At 36.0% G+C, this 24,996-nt stretch overlaps 1 protein-coding gene across 6 annotated transcripts in view; it reads right to left on the reverse strand.

The window, feature by feature from the left end:
- LOC131693417 (filamin-B) overlaps positions 1 to 24,996 on the reverse strand; it is a 183,666-nt gene that overhangs the window by 7,354 nt on the left and 151,316 nt on the right. For 5 of the 6 annotated variants that reach the window (XM_058981206.1, XM_058981205.1, XM_058981204.1 and 2 more), the window contains one exon: positions 12,220 to 12,368. In XM_058981206.1, coding sequence (XP_058837189.1) covers positions 12,220 to 12,368 — 149 coding nt within the window. The other variant, XM_058981209.1, reaches the window with a different exon arrangement.

Genomic DNA, 24,996 nt, shown 5'->3' on the forward strand with positions numbered 1-24,996 from the left:
AGACCAATAAAACTTGCATGAGAAATGGGAGTCACCGCGCACGGACATCAACACTCAACCATACGCACGCATCTACAATTGTAAGGACAAGTGTGAACGCGCGCATATAAAATATACGGAAGAATAACGATGCCCAATGCCCATGTACAGTATTGAATGAGCACCAAATAGGACTGGACAGAAGCGGAGCGGAACCGGATTGGAGTTAGCCTATAGTACATAATTATCCACCCGAGCAGGTCACAGGTAGAAATAGAAGACTTTCCTGCGACATACAAAAAAAAACAAGCGTACGGCAAAATACAAAAAACCCCTGTTCCAGTTTCGTTGGGTGGAATGCAATGATGCTGTAATCCGAGTTCAGAGCCGAAGGTATGTGCAGTAGGGTGGGACAAAAAATAGATTCCAGCTCCGAGCAACTTTTTAGGTACTATTTGGGTCCTAGAACAACTGTGCAAATTCTTAGTTCGATCGGTGAAACTATATTTTTGCGCCCACTGTTTAAAGTTTACATGGGATTTTGCATGGGAAAGTAAACTTTTACAAAATAATTCCTCCAGGAGTCGCCCATTACTTCTTAAAAATATATCGTTATGTGTGCATTGTGCAGTACCTTGTGTAAAACAGGCTCGTATCATAGGGACAGTAAAACACCCACAAAGCAAAGCCTAACATTTTACTTGCAAATTAACCCAACACTACTGTATCCTAGGGACGTACATATTTGGATTAGCTTAGCTTAGTTGACCGCACGTGAGTCTCCCGTGACTGATCAAAACCCGCTGAAATTGCACACTGAATCGATTGTATGATACCCGGGACCAGTACATCACACTCAACGTGCAACCCAAAGAGACTAAGATCACAGTATGATCAACAATGTAGACGGCCACGTCCATGCAGGCCAACCATGGGATGGGAAGGAATGTTAGTTCAACACCCGTGACTACCATGACCGAGGAATTCCCTGCATCATCCACAAGTGTCGCAGGAGAGAACTGATGCTAGTAGCTAGAGAAACATTCCGGTAGACATTGTGATCCAGCCAAGTATTCACGCGCTTTGTATGTTCATTTCAAATCAAAGCCCTGTGGTGCACAACCTCCAGTAAGCGCTGCTCCTAAAAGAACAGCTGTGATTTCTCGTCACACTAATACAATGTACTGGGGCGTGCAATACAACTGTGTACCGAAACAAAACCCACAGCCACTCCGTCAAGAGCAGCACTCAAGTAGGTCCAGCAACCCACGTGCATAATTCGAACAACAACCTTCAAACAGGGCCGGCGGAAAGCGTGGGTAGTATGGGTAATACTACCCACTCGAAAATAAACGAATGGGTTATTACCCACCCGAAATTTTGAACCATTTCAAAAAATTTAGATGTGCAACGCATGTATCTCGCACTACACACATTTGAAAACATCGATGTACTACAATTCCATTTGCTCAAACGAATGCGATTTATTGTGAATGCAATGTCAGCGTGTGCATTGCGAAAAGGGAAAAAATCCTTACTAATGGACCCCTCACCCTATGCTTTCTACCCACTCGGGCGTAAAGTGTTTCGCCGCGCCTGCCTTCAAATATATCAAACGATTCTCCGATTCAATAACCCAATAAACTTTTGACTCGTAAAACATTTACCATTCCAGCGGATTTACATTCCCGATGATGCTTCGCTACCAGGTGACAAAATCATAAACGAACTCTAAAAGAGTCTACGTTCCTACATCAGCATTGCACTAATGCAACGTGAGAATAAAAATTGATATTACCTCAAAGTGGTGGTAACCTATACTAGTACAAATCTGCCCACAACAAACCCGAAACAAAAACTGCACGCAACTGTCATTGCGAATACAAGAAAAAAAACAAGAAGCCACTACACCCCGTAACCACTAAATCCCACCGACACACTCGCTTCTAAACAACGAGCAACCATTTATGTGTGCATTAAATATGCTCAGTTTGTCAAACAGTGTGCGGAAAACACTCGATTGTGTAAATGCGAACTAAACAGCTCCAAAACTCAAAAGAGCAGGAAAAAACATACCTATGCACACTGTACTGCAGCTGCGCTCGGTACCTATCAAAACAAACTGCCATGGAGAGCCGCTCAAAAGAACCGGTCACCTCGAATGAACACTACAACCGGTTAAACACGTAGGAAATATAGGGCGATAAGCTTACCGCCACCTTGCCTCCACCATCACCCCACCCACCCGAAGTCGCCGGCCAGAGCAGCGTTCGCCATCCCGACTCGAGTCCCCGCTGCGCCCAAACACAACTACCTCACCGCTCTCAAAGCGCCCGTGTTACTATCCCGGCTCCAAACAACGAAGAAAAGTAGTAGATGCCAACCCGCACGCACCCCATCGACCGCAGGCCGAGCAACCAACGACCTAGCGAGGCCCCTCCCCAACATGGTGAAAACAGGCACTTTACCCAAAAACAAAAATTCAAAAATCCTAAATACAAGCTCCCATTACTAACACAAAAAGAATAAATTCAAAATAAACTTATCCGTTTGATTCTCCTCTCCATGCTCCATATAGCAGAGAACTTTGGCGTACACACACCTTCCACGTTGGCAGTGTTAATGGTTCTTTATTACTACTGCCACGAAGATTCGCAATTGAGAGCCGGAACATACACAAACACTTTCACGAGCTCTACTGAGAATTACGCTTTTCAGCAAACTTAGCTATAATTTAATCTAAAAATTTCCATTGCGCACGAGTGGAAACTTGTATAAATTTGCATCACAATGAATTGAATCACTTTGTTTTATCATTCGGTACACTATTCTGGGGATTCCAACCCGCAAATCACTTCAAATTTAACAACTTTAGAGAGCACCAAAAACTACGACTCAGTTGGCGGCTGAGATCCATTTTCAATCCTATGACTTTCATTGGTTTAGTTTTCGATAAAAATACACTGAAAAAAATCAGTTTTGACAAAGAAAAGTTTTTTTCAAATAACTTTTTTCTTTTGAAAGTACCCAACTTAAATTTTTTACGGTAGGTAGGGAACTTAATACCTATTTTGGAACAAAATCCAAAGTCCCAATGAAAGATGGGACTTTTTTGTAATCGACTTTAAATTTTTAAAATGAATTTTTTTCAGTGTAGAAGTCGATGAAGAATTTTTTCAATATTTTTATTCAAAAATTTGACTAATTTTGTAAATACCACTCCTACACCATATTTATTGTAGGATTTGTCATTTTTAGTCTATAGCCATTTGAAAAAAAAAATGGTAAAAAAAGTTTGACTCTTTTCAAATAACAGTCTTGATTATTCTTGGAAAAACATGCAGTTTCACTAAAATCTGAGAAGCTACTGCCAACATTCCTTTATTTTTTGTTTTTTTTGTTGCCTCAAAATTTTGGCACCTAGGGTGGTTCCAAAATACAATATTTACGAATATAAAGTACACTACAACTGAAAATTCATTTTCAAAAAATTGGGCGTGGTGAATTTTTAAGCAGAATACACATTTTTTTCAATTGTTGATAATTGTTGATAAGACACATCTAAACATTATATTACGAACCCTGGATAATCAAAGGCTACCAGGCGTCTCCTTCACCTTTTTTCATACCTCGGGACAGAAAGGGGCAAAACAAGATATTCATTTTCGGAAAGTACACTAATTTTCAAGTATCATGAACAAAAAGCGATCTTTCCGGACTGTTTCAAAAAAAAGTACAGCCACTTTGAACATTATAACTTTTATTTATTGCACGATTTATTATTTGTTCTTCATGTCTGAGCGAGAATAAAATCGAATAGCAACTATAAGTCCAGTAAATAAGCTTTCAAATGAAACCAGTTCGACCCTAATCGGAGGCTTGACTAAAAAGATATATTCATTTGAATAATTTTGGTTTGAAAACAGCTTTTCTCTGAATCCATCATCTATTTCACTTTTGAAGTTCTGTAAAAAATCGAACTTTCGTCCTCAGGACTTAATATTTTGGGAAGACTCTGTTCAACCTGGTAAGAAACAGAAAAATGTTAAATTATGAAAAATCTAAAATAAAATTTTGAGGTTTTGTTCGGCTAGGCGACACTGTGCGACGTCTGATTGTCTCATCATGGGTGATGAGACTTACGTCAGGGCGGACTTCCGGCAGCTTCCGGGGCTACCGTTCTTCACCGCCTAGCACAAATTTGATGTTCCGGAGGGAGTAAGGCAACAGAAACTTTCAAATATTGCCAATAAATACATTATTTGGCAAGCGATCTGCTCATGTGGCAAACGGAGTGCGCCATTCGTGGCTACCGGGACTGTAAACGGGAAGATCTACCTCAAAGAGTGTCTACAGAAGCGTCTGCTTCCTCTGTTGGAGAAACACGAGGGCCCTACGATCTTCTGGCCGGGTCTAGCTTCGTGCCATTATGCAAATGTTGTCCTGGAGTGGTACGAAGCCAACAAGGTCCCTTTCGTACCCAAGTACATGAAGTACGTAGCGTGACCTTCTGGCGCCCTTGGCGAAGTGTGGTTTTTTAGTACGACTTTCGAACAATGATTTCGTATGTACATCCTAAGGCGATGGCTACAAAGGCATTTTCATTATTGTCAAGGAATATGCCGCGGTAAACATGAATCCTCCTGAAGAAAGACGTCAGATAAAAAGGTGTAAAGAATATCACATAGACATATGAATACAACATACGTTGCATAACATTCCATTGACACAAACTCGAGGAGCTGGTGTTTCAGTTCGATAGAACCAAGTTCTTTCGTGAATTTGAAGTGTCAAAGAAATGTTACCATGCAGTCGGATGTTTCCTCATTTATAGGTAATTACATAAAAAGTTTTGCTAACTTGAGAAAAACAGTTTTTGTTAAAAACCGTTGGGAATGTCTTCCCTTGCGGACCCACAGACTTACCACATGTTTGCATTACGCAGACATATTCATCAGTGACAGATATCCCGAAAGGTCGCCTAGATAAGTTCAGAATTGTGATAGTCTGTCTAAAGCAAGCAAATGACGGCGACAAGGCTTGTATGAAGGACTACCGCATATAAATGTCCGCTTACAAAGTTGAGATCGGTGGTGGGGTCACCGATTCGAAATTGTGCGTGGATCTACTGAAGCACAGGGTTGGCTGTTTCAAGGTCCCTTTGCTTCATTGAGCTATAAAGAGCTCCGCCACTCACCACGACAAATCATTATGCTCTCTTAGAAGAGTATCACTCTGATGATCTCCATGTGGGAATCCGTCAGTTGTCACAGCGGTTGGAGTTAGAACTTGACTCAGTTTCTCCTCGAGCAAAAACTGCATTAGTTTTGCAACCCTGTGGTGTTTACATTCTTTTCTTTGTCCAGTTTAGGCTTTGACTGGGCAACCGCAGGATGCTCTGATGATTGATGAAAATTTCAATTTTTATAGCTTCACTGCTGCTGACGATCGAATTATAAACAAAATCTTTAATTTTCTCTTATTGTGCACAAAAGAAGCCATTTTTTCCCCTCAAAACCAAACAACTCAAATCATTGATTTGAACACCAGAAGAGAAAGTAAAAAAAATGCATATACCAACTCGACAGCTAAGAGCAATGCACAGTGACCCAGAATGCAAATTCAACAGGAATTTTGAGATTTTACTAACACTACTAAGTTTCCGTAGTGTATATGCCACTGTGGACAATTGGGGTGGTTCTAATTTTACCAAGATCAAAAAAAAATTACTTTTTAATCGTTCTAGGCTTTGACGAAGTTGTAGAACGATAAATTATAGAAAAGTTTGCTGAAGACATGTAAGCTCTATCTTTCATACTTTTCCTTTTACAACAATCTTAAAATCAAAGGTTAGGGTGCTTCTTAGTGTTTCTTAGCAAAACTGTTTCATACAAATAACTTTTGCGGTATTGATTTAAAACTAAAGTAGTCATCAGACAACTTTAAGATTGTTTTAAGGCGAATAATTTGTTTCATGGCACCACTATTTTCGTTGGAAAGTTATGGGCACTTTTTCGCCAAAAATTGTGTTCTTTTGAATACCAATATCACTCATGGGGCAAACAACTTTTTCAACTACAAATGAGATCATGATTAAAGTTATAATTGAGCAAAAAAAGCAATATTTTTCAAAATTTTACAAAACATATTTCAAAAAATCTATTTTTGATATTTTAAGTACTTATATATTTTCAACAATAGAAGCAAGTGTCAGAAGAAAATGTTCCCATTCAAAATCTCTGAAAAGCATCTGAAGGATACGCTGGAAAAAAACTGAAAATGTTACATTAAAAATTTGTTTTTTTTTTAATCTTGATTATAGAGGTTTTAACCACTATATTTTCGCCTCTTTTCGGGTTGGAGAAATTTCTTGGAAAAATTTATCCCTATGTGCGGGGTTGGGAATCAAACCCAGGTGAGCGTACAAGGCAATCGATTTACCAACTACGCTATGCCCGTCGATTTTTCATGAATTGACTCTTTGTAATATGTTTAAATTACTTTCTCGGCGGACAAGATAAAAAAAATAGTTTCGCTTTCATGATAAAATTTTGGACTTTTCAATACTTTTCTGTTATTTTAAATAGTGGGTAGGGTGCTCCTAAATTTATTAAAATCAGAAATTTAACTATTTAATGTTTCGAGATAGAGTTCCGCTGTCTTTCAGAAAACAGAAGAAAATAAAATTTCAAAACACTTTGTCGTGGACACTAGAACTCTATGTCGTGTACTTTTCATTTTACAGGAAATTTACCAAAAAAGGTGTTTCTTATAAAATGGTTTTATTTATATAACTTCTGCAGTTTAGATTTTTCATTAATATTGTTTTAGAAATATTTTCAGACATTTCGAAGGAGAGCAATTTGTTTCAATATACCGAACCTCTAGCTTCTATCGCTCGAAAGATATATATGCTTTTTACTAAAAATAAACAATTTTTGAGTAAATATCTCAAGATATAAAAAATATCGTATTTGCCATTTTTTGGCGATATATACTACAAAGCATGCTGCTTCATATTACTGCAATGGTATTTAATGTTAAGTGCTTATTTGAAAAAAGTTATATTTTCTATGTGAATGTGCTTTACTTTACTTTGAAAAGCAAAAAGTTTAGTAGTTGGTGTTTTAAAGCCAATTGTGCGCCCTAAAATAATCTTCAAGTTGTCCAAAGGGTACTTTAGTGTAACATAAAAACTACAAAACTTATAAAAATAAAAGCTGGAGCTTCCGTGCCTTCAGCAAATTTGCCTTAAACGTATTGTTATACAACTTCATCGAAGACAGTCTAGCTCTCTCGAACCGTTAAAATGTTCAATTTTAATAATTGGTAATATTTGAACCACCGTAGCTTCTGTTTAACCCTAGAACGTTGCACTTGCGTTTTCCATCCTAGAACGTTGCACTGGGGTACAAACGTACCCCACGCGTTTGATCGCAATTTTCGCAGGTAAAATGCAAACAAAAGAAATGTATAATACATTATTTTCTTCGTTTGTAATTGCGAAAGCAGCTGTGCCAGTGAAAGTACGGAAATCATTGAATCAATAGTACATAAAATGGTTTGAACAAAAACAAAGTGAAAAAATCGTGGTTTTGACTTTTTTTCACAAACATTACTATACTGCCCATGCTCGCATATTTGTCCCGTTTTCTATGGGATTTCCTATCTTTATGGGACTGATATGCGATCATGGGCAGTATAACTATGGGAATTTTCAACCGATTTGAAAAATAATCAAATGATTCTAAAAGTTGAACGAATGGTCTAGAAACAGTATTAAACGAAATTTCGATATTTTTGAAAAAGTGCAATTAATTGGAAGAGTGAAAGTTTAAAAATCGAGTTGTGGAAAATACCACGAAATGTGGTGGAAATCGAAATGAAAAAAATATTTCTGACCAGTAATAATTATTATCACGAGTCACATTTCTACTGACAGCACGAAACCTGACGAAATGCTAATCGCAACCGTACACTGGGGTACAAATGTACCCTAGGCCAACTTTGACATCTGCTTCCACGAAGGCTATAAGCAAACTGGCTATACCACCTTTTCCTACTCATACTAGGAACTCTAAATTGAATTATGGTTAGAGTCCCAGGCCGGTAAATGCCGAATTATAATCTTGACACGGCTCCAAAGAAGCCGTGGGGTACATTTGTACCCCAGTGCAACGTTCTAGGGTTAAACAAAAAAGGGCCTTGCAAAGTACACCAACTTTGCCAAACATATTTTAAGGCTGTCATTTAATTTTAACAAAAAGTTAAAATTCCTGCTAAATTTACATTCTGGACCACTGTGCAGTGGTGTTAGAACAAATAAATATCTTATCAATCGTCAGAGCATCAAGCGGTTTCTCCCCAATAACTTTTTCCACAAGCATCAGAACGTTTCGTAGGCTTCGAGACTTTGTTTCTTAGTAAATTTTCTATGAAAACTACATATCTTTTCTTAGGAGGCAACGGGCGATTCCTGAAGGATTAATTTTGAGGAAGCAAATTTTCACACACGAAAGTTCATGTAAATTTTATACACTTATTCCAAGAAGTAAGAATCTAATTTTTGTTCCACCCTTATATGTATACGATTATCATCCTTTTTTCAGCTTTCGGAGGAAGTATTACAAAACTTAATCAGATTATTACTTTCATGGAAAATATTGAAAAGTTAAAACCAAATTGATTTTTTTTTAACTTGAACAGGGTTTTTTATTTGATAAAGTAGTAAAAACATGTTTTCTTGATGCCATAAAAATTTATGAATGGATAATATACTAACGGAGATATGCTACGCACTTCGCCCACACTCGGGCTTGGCTGTATGAGTTTCTACACGCCAAATAATAGTCCCAAATCCAAAAACCTGTTTTAATCGTCAATTTAAAAATGTCAAACACCACTAATACCGCAAATCTGACTTAAACAATCCCGCATAGAGGTATTGCCTAGTAACAATTAAGGTTTTATGATAGTTTTACAGTCTCTCATGAAACTTAGATTGCACTTGTAGGGTGCTATAAAACATCAATTGTTACTTGGGTTTTCACGAGTTAGCAAGGAAAGAATCTTCCCTGCGCAATGTTTCAGACACAAATCTTCGAATTACATAGGCAACGTGTCAATCGTGCTAAAATTATTCTGATCATTCTAACGCAACAGCAGAAAATAATCTTCAGAATCATTTTGATAAATGTAAAACTATAGAGGATACCGCTAGTTGACGGCGTTTTCAGTTTTCATTTCATACCGCTTTGATGTAGGTAGATCTTGTGAAATAGAACATGTGGTATGAAAGGGCACGCTGTTGGCAATGTCTCTGAATTTTATTAAAATTTTTGATGCAATGTCTCTATTTTTAGAGACAAAACGTCCGAAGGGTGGTGCGGCATAATATCCGGGGTATTATGACGCACAATCGTGCGTCATAGTTTCCGAAACCAATCATGCGTCAAAAGATCGGAAATCATACTTGTGTCACAACGCCCAAAAGAGGTTCTACGTCGTAACGTCACACAACAGTCAGCGTTATATTGCCCGGGACATTATGACGTAAAAGAGTGTGTCATAAGATCTGAAATCAAGAATGCGTCTAGAGATCCGAAGCTGCTTTTGTGTCACAACGTCCTAAACTAGTCCTGTGTCAGAATGTCTGGGAACTTGTGACGCAGACTGATATTGGGATGTTATGAGGCAGTATTGTGTCATAAAGTCCGGGATAAAATGACGCACTCATGTTTCGAATATTTTGGCGCACAGGTACTGCGTCATACATCATTCAGACAATATGTTCTTATGCGTCATAATAAACTATAAACGCTTCAGTGTCCATGAAATTGACTGCGACATAAAATTCGAAAGTAAACGTGCGTCATAACGTCCTGAACATTGTGACGCACAAGGGTCGCGTCATAAGATCCGAAAACAAGCGTGCGTTATAAAGTCCGGGAGCTTACGACGCACTCCCGTTTTTTGGATATTATGACGCCTCCTTCTTTGGGACCTTATGACCTGGGACGCTATGACGCAGTTCTTAGGCGTCATATTGTCCAAAACTATAAGTGTGTCATTGAATCCTGGACATCCCAATATCATGTGCATCATACAATCCCATATATCATGACGCAGTACGAATTTTGACACTAGAATAAATGCATACTTTATGACGTAGGGAACGTTGGGGAGTTGTGAACATAGTTTTGTTTTCGGGGCAAAAATACCATAAATATTGGACGATTTTCAATGTTAGACCTGGTATTTGTTAAGGACACCTTAATACATCCACAGGCTGAAGCAATTCAAAAAAAAAATCATTGTCTTGTTTGAGATATGACAGAATGTGTGAAATGCGTGGAATCGGCATTTTTTTAGTTTGGTGGGGAATTGTGAACCATCACAAAAAGTAGAAGAGTTGGAATATTTTCGTGATTTATTTTTATTAGGGCTATAGAAGGTAAATTTTAAGATATTTCTAAACTAAAGATAAAATGGAAACGTGATCTGATTTGCAATGAGTCGGTGACAACATGATTCGTACCAAGCCAGTTGAACTCGCGGTTGTTGCACGGGGAAATTTAAATTGTAGAACAATCCTTTTCTTTGCATAAAATTGAACATTTTTATATCATAATATGTATGATTCATCCCTAATTTTCGAATTATGATACTGTTCTATTTAAAAAAATACTATAACTCACTGAAATGTACGGTTGACAACACCCCACTAATGATGGTTCACATCTCCCCACTTTGCATATCTTCGAAAAAACGTATCTCCATCGACACACTAAAGGTTCATCCATTTTTTTGTCGATGAAAGCCAATTACCCAAGAAATGTTTTGCGGCAATTTGATTTGAAATCAGCTACATAAAGGGATTCCACATACCACAAATACAATTTATTAAAAAAAACTTTTTGTTTGGTATATTTAGTCACTAGTTACCTGAACATGAAGAACATGAGTTAATGCAACATTTGCTAATGAAAAAGTGACGTCATGACAGTAGAAACATTTAACAGTAGTTACCACATTTTTATCATCTATAGCTTAACGGGAATTGACGGTGTTCATTAGAGTGGGACATGGTTATATGAAAAAAATAAAATTTGGCTCCGAGTATCTTTTTGGGTCCCATTTAGCTCCCAGAACAACTCTGCAAGTTTTTAGCTCGATCGGTGAAACTATATTTTTGCGCCCACTGTTTAAAGTTTACATGGGATTTCGTATGGGGAAATTGTCTTTTGCAAATTAATTCTTCCAAGAGTCGCCCGTTCTCTTCTAAAAATAAACAGATGTCTGATTTTTATAGGAAATTTGTCAAGGAAACAAAGTCTAGAAGACTGCGAAACGATCTGATGCTTGTGAAAAAAATTATTAAGCAAAAACCAATTGATGCCCTGAAGATTGATGAAAATTTCACTTTTCATAGCATCACTGCTTCTGACGGTTTTATTATATACAAAAATTTTAACTTTCTCTTATTATGTACAAAAGAAGCCTCAATTTTTCCCTCAAAATCTTGCGAAGTGGCCAAATAGTATAGATAAACGATTTAGATACGTTAAGAGAGGATTAACACAAAATTGCGTATAATTGGACAACCAACAGCAGTGGTGCTAGAAAAAATTAATATTTTATCAATCGTCAGAGCATCAATCGGTTTCTGGTTAATAACTTTTTTCTCAAGCATCAGATCGTTTCGTGGTTTTCGAGACTTTTTTTCTTCGTTAAATTTCCTATACAAGCCACATAACGATATATTTTTAAGAAGTAATGGGCGACTCCTGGAGGAATTATTTTGTAAAAGTTTACTTTCCCATACAAAATCCCATGTAAACTTTAAACAGTGGGCGCAAAAATATAGTTTCACCGATCCAGCTAAGAATTTGCACAGTTGTTCTAGGACCCAAATGGTACCTAAAAAGTTGCTCGGAGCTGGAATCTATTTTTTGTCCCACCCTAGTGTTCATAACTCCCCATGGTTCACAACACCCCACCGTCCCCTACAATTATTATATATCGTGATTAATACACTATGAAGCAAGAACCAGTTCACGAAGCAACCATGGATCCATGAACAATATTTTGAATTATGTGAAATATTTCGCATGTAACTTTTACGACCATGAACAAAATTTCGATTTTGCTTTGACGATCTTCTATCCTTTATTCGGAAGCTACACCGTATTTCAGTTTATGACCTAGTTTTTGAATGAATAAAAAAACAGTTTTCCTTACCTTCGCCGAGTACGGACTGCCGACCGTTGGCTGACCCTCGACGGTCACGCTGACCCGATGTTCTCCGACAACCCGCGGAACAAACTCAGCCTTGAACACACCGTCCGCCGTTTGGAGCACCTGCGCCGGTACCGAGTGTCCGGATGGTCCTGATGACGATTGAGTTAGATACGGTATTGTGTGACAGGGGGATTATCAAGCCGGCAATGAGGATAACGATTCGTAGTCGGGTTTAAGGTATTTTTTATTTAACTCATTTTTCAGTAAATTTTATACAAGGTAAATAAAATTTAAATTGTAAATAAGAACAATAAAACAATAGTGCAGGTTATAGAGAGAAGAGTTATTTCGTTAGCGAACAGGATGAAGCGTTTGTAAAGTTTATACTACATATTTGTCCAGTATATATTGCATGCTTCATGCGATGGCCCCAGCGTTAGATACCATTACCGGTTTACCTTTTTATGTTATGACTTATGATACTGTTTTTCAAGGCAAACTACGCTTCAATGTTTAGTCTCGTGTTATTTAAGTAAATCAACATATTCGGGAAAACTTTCATGCGCTGTGATTAGTAAAACATGAATTGACAGTCGATCAATTCTATACAACTACAGTTATGGATTAGTTAGGTTTCATTAAAAGATAACCATAAACTCCTTCACGTGATAGGATAAATTATTAATAATAATAGAAAACATATAATAGAAGTAATCTTGAACTTTTGATCTCTCTTCTCTTCCTAGTAGGGAGGCAACATAGTTCGAGCAAGGTCTTAGTACAAAAGTCTACGTCGCCCTGAAATATACATGTAAATAAAAAGGTGAAGAGATTTGATCAGATTAAGGTTTGCAGCTGTACATTTGGGGATAGATTTTTACTGGTTTGGCAACAGATGTTATCGGTGGTGGACTATTCGTTTCGCGTTTCACAACCGTGTCAGTTCATGAAGTCGGCGAAGAGTTGGTAGATCTTCTGTATCTATCATAAATACTGTAGCGGGCCCCTTAAAAGGAACATCGTTCCAATGGGTGATCGATGCAGTTATTTTCTTGCATTTAACTCTAATATCTTTATTGTGCCGGTTACTTTCACGTAATTTTTTTTTGTCTTTTTTGTTCTCAGCGTATTCGCAAATAGTTTTTTCTTCTTGTGTTGCCTTTTTTGTCGCTGAGAACTGATGTGTCCACTACCAGGGGGCTCTCTGTGCGAGCCTTTTGGTGTGGGGGTGAGAGGCGGGCCATTAAAAAAAATAATTGGTGTGTGGTTCTATGTATAAAATCACATACACCAATTCAGTTCATAATTATCCGCATGAATCACTTTAAATAACGAGAATTGTGATTTACTGACGATTGAAAAAAGTAGAAGTCAGCAAGAAGACGTGGTGTATATAAGAGGAAAGAGTGCAGTGAACTTCGCAGAATTGTGATAGAAACTATCCAAGCAAACTACGGATACCTTGTCTACCTGTGTTTCTAGTATCTATCAGTTTCGGATTCAAAGAAATTAGCGCCGCTAAAAAAGAAAATTGTTTTGCAAAGCGCGCCAAACCGCAGAATCAAAGAAGGTACCGCATAAGCAAAAAAAAACTGTAAGTAACAGAACATACTTTGTTGATCAGAATATTAAGTACACAAAATTTGATCAATAAAATAAAAAATTTGAATAATATATTTTACTATAGTATTTTCTTTGAAAAGGAAAACACCTAGAATAGATTTGGAAAAATCCTGTATTTTCCCGATTCTACCGTTATCGAGAAGCAGATGACTTCAAAAAGGGTTGGTACTATGAGCCCTAGCTAAGTCTTTGTAATTCCAAAATAATTAGTTGGAAAATTGATAGAGCTAACACCTACTACGCCTCGAGATTGTGATGTTTGCTTGGAGTCAGCTGAGCACTACAACTGCCTGCCAATGGGATCAAAATCGTCTTATACCGTCATGCGGTCGCCTCAATGTAGATAAAGACGCGACTATCCATGCGATGTGCAAAACTTTTTGGAATTTGTTGGTGTTTCATATTGACAGCTCCGCCCGAAGTAGGCTCGGCATTTTCACTTTTTCCTTCGTTTTTAATGCAGAACATACATATTTCGATATTTAATACAAAATTTGGGAAGATGTTTCCAACTAGGTAGTGTAAATCAAAAGTGATTCCATTCAGTACACAAAAGTTATATTCGATCGAAACCGTACACTCTTTTACCGACATGTTTATACGGGATCCCTAAATTGAATTTGAAGATCGCTACTAATACACGATAGGTCTTGAATGAGTTGTCCTACTACTTATATTCAAAGATTCGAGTAACTTTGATGATGTTTACATCAAAGAAACATTATTTCTTTTCCTGTACCAAGGAACACGAGGATCGAAAATAAATCAATCTATTGGGGACCAATAGACTGCCTATTGATTTCACAGGTTGTAAGATGTGACCATCTCTCAACGTACTGAAATGTTTAATGAAGATGGGAATGTGGCTTTTGCCGGAGTTTGAAGTCGACTGTGTCGAATTTCATCACACCAACGAAGTTGTACTACTCGTGTTCAAGAAGTTAAGAACAGTACTAAACTGACCAGTGTGACCGTGTACTACTGAATATATCGTAGTCTAATAGTCTATCGTAGTCCACATAATTCTGATAACTTTCAGCAGTTGCTCCGATTTAAGTTAGCTCAGTCCGAACTAAATCACAAACGTTGGGCGCAATTAAATTGGTTCATATTCTGACAGTTTTCAATCTTGGAGCTAAGAAAAGAGCCCTCCGCAAATTTAAATGATTTAAATGGCCAAATTGACTACAAATACTTTTTACGGATTATAGTTTTAAAATGTGAAAATCGTAGTATAAATTTATGTATAACCGAGTGCTGTGTTTACGAAAAATACATTATGAAGTACGAAAAATTCTTTACTGGTCTATTAACAGAGTTCAAATGTGTTCAACCTGTCCAACTATAAGTTTGGGCAAGGCACTGGTCATCCTCAAACAACGCCATGTAGACCATGTTTGCCGTGTTAATTTTATCAGCATACTGCTAAATGCAGGATACATTCTATCGATGAGTTTAAGAGGAATGCACCCAAATACATTTGTAGCTATCATATATTTTATCCTCTCATCACTTGCTTTTATTGTCTCATTTTAGAGACATCGGGTTTGCCGAAATGAATCATTTCTGTGATGTGATACTTTTTTATTAGAGATATTTTAACTTTAGGGTCATTCGCCTCTGCGGTTTAGAGATATCTCTTTTTGGAAAAATCTAACCTTATGTGCGATTTGGGAATCGAACCCAGGTGAGCTGCGTACAAGGCAATGGATTCAGCAACTACGCTGATACTTTATCTTTTTCATCGAATATAATGCTATATCTGTTTTAAATCTAGTTTATAAGGTCCCTTCAGTTCAGAAATACACAGAGGCGCAGTTGGTCTTAAGGGGTTATATATGTTGAGGTCGGCCAAAAAATCGAATTTTTTTTATTCCTCTATCGTAAAGCTTAAGTTCTTAAGAATGTTACCTCAAATTTTTATAGAGATCGGAGCAGTGGACGCAAAATTATAGCGTTTCTCATCTTGCTCCCTTATGTAGGTGTTGCTTATACTTGAAACTTTAAACGCAATTATCTCGAAATCATGTTTCCCAAAAGCGTCTTTGCGGTGACTACGATTGCCGGAAAAGTTTTTAACCGATCTCAAAACTTTTTTTTACTTGTTCGTAATTTAACTGCCGTGTCCTTGAACGATTCCATTTTTTCGTAAAAATTTTCATTTTATTGTTATAAATTTTTTAATAATTTTTTTCAGGTGAACATTGTGTTTTTTTTGGTAAAATCGTCCCCGTTTTCCAAAAAGAAGATTTTTTTTTAATCGATCGTTCAAGGACACCACAGGTACATATACTAATGATTTTTTTTAGTTTGATGGTTTCTGTTGAGCTGTTGGACTGGAATCGTAGTCACGGCAAACATCTTTGGAAAAAACGCGTTTTGTGGAAATTGCTATAGCTTCGCCAATTATTAATATTTTTTTACATTTCTTACAAAAGAAATGTATAGGATTCGCTCAAACTTTGACAACTTTTTCCGAGGCCCGGAGGACCGAGTCTCATATACCAATCGACTCAGCTCGACAAATTGAGACAATGTCTGTATGTGTGTGTGTATGTATGTATGTATGTATGTACAAAATGTCATGTAATTATCTCAGCAATGGCTGAGCCGATCTTTATGAAATTAGTTTCAAATGAAAGGCCTAACGTTGCCATTTGACACTATTATTTTTTGATTTTCGATATGTTGTTTACTTTCTGAGATATGGGCGATTTTGTCAAAACACAGCAGGTTTTTTGCAAATAACTTTCGAACGATACAAATACTGTCCCACAAACTGCACATAAATAGAAAGCTTGTAAAAATACCTTTCTAACAAGCTATAGATTGTCTAAATCCGTGCACGAGCGGCGGAGATATTAGACATTTTGTATTTTTCGTCCTCGCTTACCAATTTCCACTAATTAAAAATGTGATTGTTTTATACAGAATATTGCTTTACTTGTGTTTTAGGGGCAAAACTAAACCGATTTTGAATATCGGGGTATGAAAACACATCTACGTGATTCAAGGAATTCGATGTTGAGAACATTTTGTGAATTACCTTTATAATAAATTAACTATTTCTCAAAAATCAATATATAAGTTCACTTCAAAGACAAAATAATGCGTTGATAAAGAAACAGTGAGTTCTAGTATTTATTCCTTGGATTAGGCATTGCGTTCAATCATAAGGTAAATGTTGGATGGTATATACACAGATCAACAAGTAATTCACCTAGTAGTGAGATAAAAGATTTCTAATATAATTATACTTGTGGCGTCATCGAAAGCAACTGTATGTTTGAAGCCCAAAAATCTAGCGAAAATTTAGCTCTTTTGCAAGATTTAGGTTATACTGGTTATGGCGCAATAATTACTACTTTCATTATTTATGATAAGAATGTAAGAATCAATATATCATAATAATATACCTATAAAAATAATGTCACTGCATTAACCATCATTTGCCATTCCTCACACGCCCCCCATCTCTCTCACTCTATCTCTCTTTCTCTCTCTCTCTCTCTCTCTCTCTCTCTCTTTATCTCTCTGTCTCTCTTCTATCGCATCTATCTAGCTATTTCTGTATGCATTTCTAAGTTGTGTGATAAGATCTTCTGCCAATCTGAAATATTTATTAATTGTAATAGCGAAGGTTTGAGAAAACAAAACTATTTTTTGTCTGCTGCTACATCAACTTAACTTTAATTCAATTGTATTCAAAGCCTATATCTGCACTATAATTAAGGAAATTCATGGCTATATCAGAAAAATATTTGGCTTAACTGGGTAATATGAAAGTTTGACAATGGAAATTTTCAAAAGAGACATTCCACGTGCGATATTTAAACTATTCGTATCTCTATTGAATTTTGAATGAAATATATACTCAAAGACTGAAAGCTGAAGCCAGGATTTCGAAGACAAAATACATGAGAGGAAGAGGTTCTAGAGACGACCATGTGAACCTCCCACCCAAGTTCGGATTGACGGTGACGAAATCGAGATGGTCGACGAATTCATGTATTTGGGCTCACTGGTAACCGACGACAATGATAACAGCAGAGAAATTCAGAGACGGATCATAGCGGGAAATCGTGCCTACTTTGGACTCCAGAGGACGCTCCGGTCGAACAAAATTCGCCGCCGCACGAAGTTGATTATCTTCAAGACGCTGATTAGATCGGTGGTCCTCTACGGCCACGAGACCTGGACTATGCTCGTGGTGGACCAACGCGCCCTTGGAGTTTTCGAACGAAAAGTGTTGCGTACCATCTATGGTGGCGTGCAGATGGAAGACGGAACGTTGCGCAGGCGAATGAACCATGAGTTGTATCAGCTGCACATTCGTTGTATTGGTACGAACTTTCATGAAAAATAACGGATCAAAGACCAAAAATATCCACAAATTAGATCCAGGAAAAGAAGTCCCCAAAGTACCCACTCTTGATGGGGGATGCAACTACAATGTGTTTTCTAACTTATCGTCGTCCATATTTGGATATACTGAGTAGTTTGAACCATTTCTTTTTCACAATATTGGTCTGTATACGACTTATTTATCCATATTTCCTGCACGAGAATTCCGAACGAAACAATACAAACACGGCTTTTATGCAATCGACATAGCCTAGACATTTCACACTATTTACTTCAATGCAAATAAAAACTTTGAAATATCTACCTGTCTCATTCACGAATCGCATTCTCCCTCTGTCGTTCTCTGTTCAAGGGGCTTGAAAGCACATGTGACCTTGTCTCACTTTACTATATTCAATTGCGCGTTAAAATACTGGACCAGTACATTCTGTTCTGCACATAAATTTTTTTTCGGGAATATGTGACCAAAAAGTAAACTTTGAATTCGTCAAGTAAAGAAGCATGAAAACAAAAAGAATAAAACCATAAAAAGATGGAAGCCCTAGAAAGTCCATTGCATATTTTTAGCCTTTTCTCAGAAGATGGGATTTTCAAAAACATTTCAAAACTTTCTGATGCAATGGTTTTCAAATTCGTACAATCCGGTTTATTCAATTTCTTTATTCAAAAATGTGTTTGGCTTCAAATATATGACCATTTCATTTTAATTAATTATTTCATTCCGCATCTTTTTATTCGTTTTGTTCATCTGCGTTCATTTTACTTATTTTATTCGTTTCATTCTTTGGATTCACTCTGATCAGTTTATTCTTTTTGTGCATTTTACTCATATCATTCATTGTTTTCATTGTATGCATTTTATTAATTTTTTCCAGTTTATTCATTTTGTTCAGATACTAAATTTTAATAATCTGACTACTTTTTCAGTTTCAATCATTTCATCCAAATAATTTATTTGATTCAATTTATTTCTTTATATTAATTTATAACCTTTTACTGTTGTTCAATTTTTCATTTTAATCAATGCATTTAATTCTGCTCATTTTCTTCTTTTAATTCATTTTATCACTTCAGCTCATTTTGTTTATTTGATTCGTTTGTTTTATTTATGCATTTCATTTATTTTTTACTTTATTCATTTTGTTCATCCATTCTTTTTATTCATTTGATCTATTTCATTAATTTGATTCATTGTATTCACTGGATGAATTAAATCAATTTGATTCATTTAATTCATTTGATTCATGGGATTCATGTGATTCATTTGATTCATACGATTCATTTGATTCATTTGATTCATTTGATTCATTTGTTTCATTTGATTCATTTGATTCATTTGATTCATTTGATTCATTTGATTCATTTGATTCATTTGATTCATTTGATTCATTTGATTCATTTGATTCATTTGATTCATTTGATTCATTTGATTCATTTGATTCATTTGATTCATTTGATTCATTTGATTCATTTGATTCATTTGATTCATTTGATTCATTTGATTCATTTAATTCATTTGATTCATTTGATTCATTTGATTCATTTGATTCATTTGATTCATTTGATTCATTTGATTCATTTGATTCATTTGATTCATTTGATTCATTTGATTCATTTGATTCATTTGATTCATTTGATTCATTTGATTCATTTGATTAATTTGATTCGTCTGATTCATTTGATTCATTTGATTCATTTGATTCATTTGATGCATTTGATTCATTTGATTCATTTGATTCATTTGATTCATTTGATTCATTTGATTCATTTGATTCATTTGATTCATTTGATTCATTTGATTCATTTGATTCATTTGATTCATTTGATTCATTTGATTCATTTGATTCATTTGATTCATTTGATTCATTTGATTCATTTGATTCATTTGATTCATTTGATTCATTTGATTCATTTGATTCATTTGATTCATTTGATTCATTTGATTCATTTGATTGATTTGATTGATTTGATTGATTTGATTCATTTGATTCATTTGATTTATTTGATTTATTATATTGATTCAATTCATTTGATGTATTTGATTCATTTGATTCATTTGATTCATTTGATTGATTTGATTCATTTGATTCATTTGATTCATTTGATTCATTTGATTCATTTGATTCATTTGAATCATTTGATTCATTCGATTTATTTGATTCATTTGATTCATTTGATTCATTTGATTCATTTGATTCATTTGATTCATTTGATTCATTTGAATCATTTGATTCATTCGATTTATTTGATTCATTTGATTCATTTGATTCATTTGATTCATTTGATTCATTTGATTCATTTGATTCATTTGATTCATTTGATTCATTTGATTCTTTTGATTCTTTTGATTCATTTGATTCATTTGATTCATTCGAATCATTTGGTTTATCTGATTCATTTTATTCATATCTTTATTTTTATGCATTTCATGTTCAGTCATTCGTTTTATTTCATTCAATTTGTTAGTATGAGTCAATTTATTCTATTAATCTTATAACTATTTCTAACTATAATCTTAATTTTTATGTAATAACCTAATCTAATTTGATTCGTGTATTTGGATCAAAATTATAATGATTTCCATTAATTTTTCTACTCATTTTATGAATTTAAAAACCTATTGTTTCAATTTTTGCTTTACTTTTTTATTTCGGTCGTTTTGTTGATTTCTATAATTTATTCAATTTATTCGAGATTTTATTCGTGCAAGACTAGAAACTGTTTTCATCCCACCTCTAATTGGGTGCCTACTTCTCGTGAGTTCTGCAAACTAATCCAATAGTGAAATGTGTAAGAAATGTCTCATCTCACTGCTAGGTGGATTAAATCGGTTTTTATTTTCTCCAGTGGATTTTGCAAATTGAACATTGTACTACGCTAAACTTATAACAAGTATTTCATAAAAATATGGCCACATATCTTTATAAAAATTCAAACTTTTCCCTTTTTCCCGGATCTCAACATATATAACCCCTTAAGACGGCTCGGAATAACATAGTAACAAGCACGTATAAGGCACCCCTATCCCGTTTGCATTGAACTGACACAAGTCAACATCTCAGCGGGCACACAAATTATGGGCCCCACTGACAATTCAGATTGTTCTGCTTGTTTTGCCGCAAGCTCGATCCGCACTAGATAGAAACGATACGTACGACATGGCTCGTTCTTTAGATGTTTGTTAAAAAGTGAAAATATTGGACTGCACATTGAAGAAAAGTGTTGTTTTGGACATTTCACCATGATACTAACAAATTAAACGAACTTGATCAGCAAAAGTTGTGTCAAATGAAATCGATTATGTTTATTGTGGATCGACCGTAACGCGACGTTCTAGATCTTGGCTTTGAAATCAGATACCTGGTTCCGTGTATTCCAATCACAGGATAAATCGAATACACAACGTAGGCTCTAGCCACCAGACGAAATATTGTTAATCCGTCGACGAACCGGTGTCAATAACCTCGTTTTTCAGCTTTCATCAAGTTTTTCATTTGGAGCTCCCGGTTGTTCGCGTCAGGTACTCGTTTCGTATGACCTTTAATCGTAGTGCAAATGCATTGTGTAAAACCTGGGGGAAAATGTAGGGACTGAAATATAGGGACACTTGGGGTTTTTGATGTCCCATGTGGAAATTCCTGCTAGTTTCTAAGATTACCGAGACCAAGAACCACTTACTTCGGTTCCGTAACAGCACCCTTTAAGCGACACTCTCAGGCTTTTACGAGGAAGCTTTAAGAAGTAAACTGATTTTCCTCTTTCGGAAAATTATATAGTCACATTATAAGATGTTCCCACAATGGGATGGTCAGACTCTCGCTCTTTAGGTTTTTTTAAAGCTTGTAGAGCCTTGATTTCCACTGCGACCATTTAAAGGAATATTGTGGAATGACTCAATTTGATGTTATGCACCTCAGCTTTCCCTTCATAATTGAGATAGGAAGGGCCTTGCCTGATTTTGCATATTATCCCAGTTAGAATCAACTCATTTAATGAATCTGATTACCTTACTAGGATTTGATTGCTATATCTCAGAGGCCTGTAGGAAACCTTTTCCAAGAATTGGATATCTGTAACTAACAAGAGCGCTGCAACCACAAAGTAGATGCTCCGCTGTCTCATTATTAAATTGACAGAAACGGCAGCTCGGACTTTGATTTTTTCCCATTTTATGCAGATGATATCTACTAGGGCAGTGACCAGTAAACAAATCAGTTATTATTCTGAGGTTTCTTTTACTTAGATTAAGTAAAGTTATAGCGGCTTTGGCACTCGCCTTTATAAATTTCCTTACATGTTTTGCAGTATCTGGGCGCTCCAGTTCGATTCTACCGTAGACAATTCCCATTTTCTAAGTTCCATTTTACATTTCTTATAAAAGAAGTGTATAGAATTCGCTTTTAAAGTACAGGTTGATACTCCGCAGAAAGGTTACAAGGAAACGTAGAAATTAGTCGTTGTCGGTGGCGTAGCGCTCTTTTGAATTTCTTATCGGAGCGTTCCCTAAAAAAATGTTTCATTTTGTCCCCACATAATTTATATGCGAGATATGTCGAGATATCATGCGGAGTCTCTCCACAGTAGGGAAACTTTTCATGATTCTCTCCGAATTTTCCACAGCGTGCCTTGTTTTTACAATAAGTCGTTTTAGGCCCAATTGTTTGCAACGACGGCAGTACATGCCTCGTGGCACAAAAAGGTGAACAGGCTAGCTCCGTCCAAAAGATTAAAGTTTGGAAGAGCAGATACGGCGAAAGGTTCAAAATTAGGTTGATGGAAAATAAGTTGTTTTCGTATACTCCTAGATTTTTCCTGAACGTAATTGCTTGCGAACCAGAATTTTCATTGGTCGAAACAAAGAGTTCTTCAAGGAGCGAACCTCATACTTCGCAATTAAGGCCCCTGTTGGAGACTACACCATCAGTCTCTACTTCCCGAGCGGGTACATAGACAAGATAGTTCTTCGTACACGGCCAATAGTATTTAGTTAAATCTCGTATATATCGATGATGTTAAATGGCTTATCTTTGCCCTCATTCAAGTTTTTTATGAATATATACCATATTCGTTGCTGATACTTTTTGCATGTATCAGGCAACTAGCAATTGGGAAATTGGATTCTGAGATGATTATGACTTTCATTGGTTTAGTTTTCGATAAAAATAAGCTGAACAAAAATCAGTTTGGACAAGGAAAACTTATTTTTCAAATAACTTTTTTTCATTGAAAGTGCTCAACTTGAATTTTTGACGGTAGGCTGGGAATATAATTACCTATATTGGAACAAAATTTCATCCAAATCACAGATGGGTTTTTTTGTAAATCGACTTTAAATTTTCAAAATCGATTCTTTTTTCAGTGTAGGAGTCGCTGAAGAATTTTTTCAATATTTTTTTTTCAAAAATTTAACTAATTTTGTGAAAATCACTCCTACAACATTTTTTGTGTTATTTGTCATTTTTAGACTATAGACATTTGAAGAAAAAAAAAATGGCAAATAAGATTGACCCTTTCAAAAAAAAGTTCTCATGTACAGAATGTTTCATTAAAATCTGAGAGGGTGCTGCCAACTCTGAATACCAATTAGCTCGAAATTCGTCTTATACAACGCTGTGCAAATTAGATTACCAAGTGTCAAAAGATTGATTTGTCTATTTTCGGCAATTTGATGACTAATAGGAACGATAGATATGAAAATTGAAAACGGATAGATGTTGTGAAGTGCATCAGCCATAAATTTAAATTTAAAACGAAAAACTATAGCTAGGCAGGCTCATATTGGCGCATATGGGTTAACTACAAACTTTGATCTAGAAGGTTGAAAATGCAATTTAAGCTCACTGAAGGCGCCTATATTCAATTTCGCTACCAGATCCTTGCAGAGATGTTACCATTCGAAGTTTTAGCCTGAGAAGAAAGTTTCGTTTTACAGAACAACCCAAAAAATCACCTATTTAAAAATATAGCACTAAAATTAAGATACCTGTGCTATAAAAAACGATGAAATAGAGGCACTCCTGCATGATCTAGCACAGCGTACTTACCCCAAGCTTGAAAAATACAGATCGGAATACGGACTGAATGAGTCCTTTAAAGTTCTCTCAGGTAGCGCCAAAGGCGTTTTGATGGTTAGGATGCGGGTCGAGAGAGCCATTCCTGCATACTTAACTATACAAATCAATACACCCACGCTATGCACCCATCAAGGGCAGATTGTTTCGAGCCAATACACTCAGGTTTTTTTTACGCGGGAGATACGTACCGCGTAAAAAACCGCGTTAATTGGAAGATCCGCGTAAAAAACGTGTTATTTGGAAAATCCGCGTAAAAAAAGCGTTAATTCGAAAATCCGCGTAAAAAACTCTCATCAAAAGACTTAGAATACTTTTGGAAGTTTTTTTTGCACTGATTTCGCAAATAATGCGGTTTTTGCAAAAATATTCCAAGTCCTTTTGAATGCAAAAGACTAAGACTTTTTTTCTGAAAAAAAATTCTAAGTCCTTTTAAATGCAAGAACTTAGAAGAATTTTGGCAGTTTTTATTTTGCGCGGATTTCGCAATTAACACGGTTTTTGAAGAAAACCTATTCTAAGTCCTTTTGAATGCAAAAGACTTAGAAGATTTTCGGAAAGATGGAAGAGACGGGTCTCCTTATGGCTCCGACTCCTTTTGGCCCGCACCCCAACAATATGGGTATTTTCGGAATGGTCTTAGAGTAGGTTCCAGTAGGTCGTTCAAACGCGAGCATTTTACATTTTCCATGTAAAATTTTTAACTTTCCGGCTTCTT

This window comes from Topomyia yanbarensis, chromosome 3 (assembly GCF_030247195.1).
Source record: "Topomyia yanbarensis strain Yona2022 chromosome 3, ASM3024719v1, whole genome shotgun sequence".
Taxonomy (NCBI): domain Eukaryota; kingdom Metazoa; phylum Arthropoda; class Insecta; order Diptera; family Culicidae; genus Topomyia; species Topomyia yanbarensis.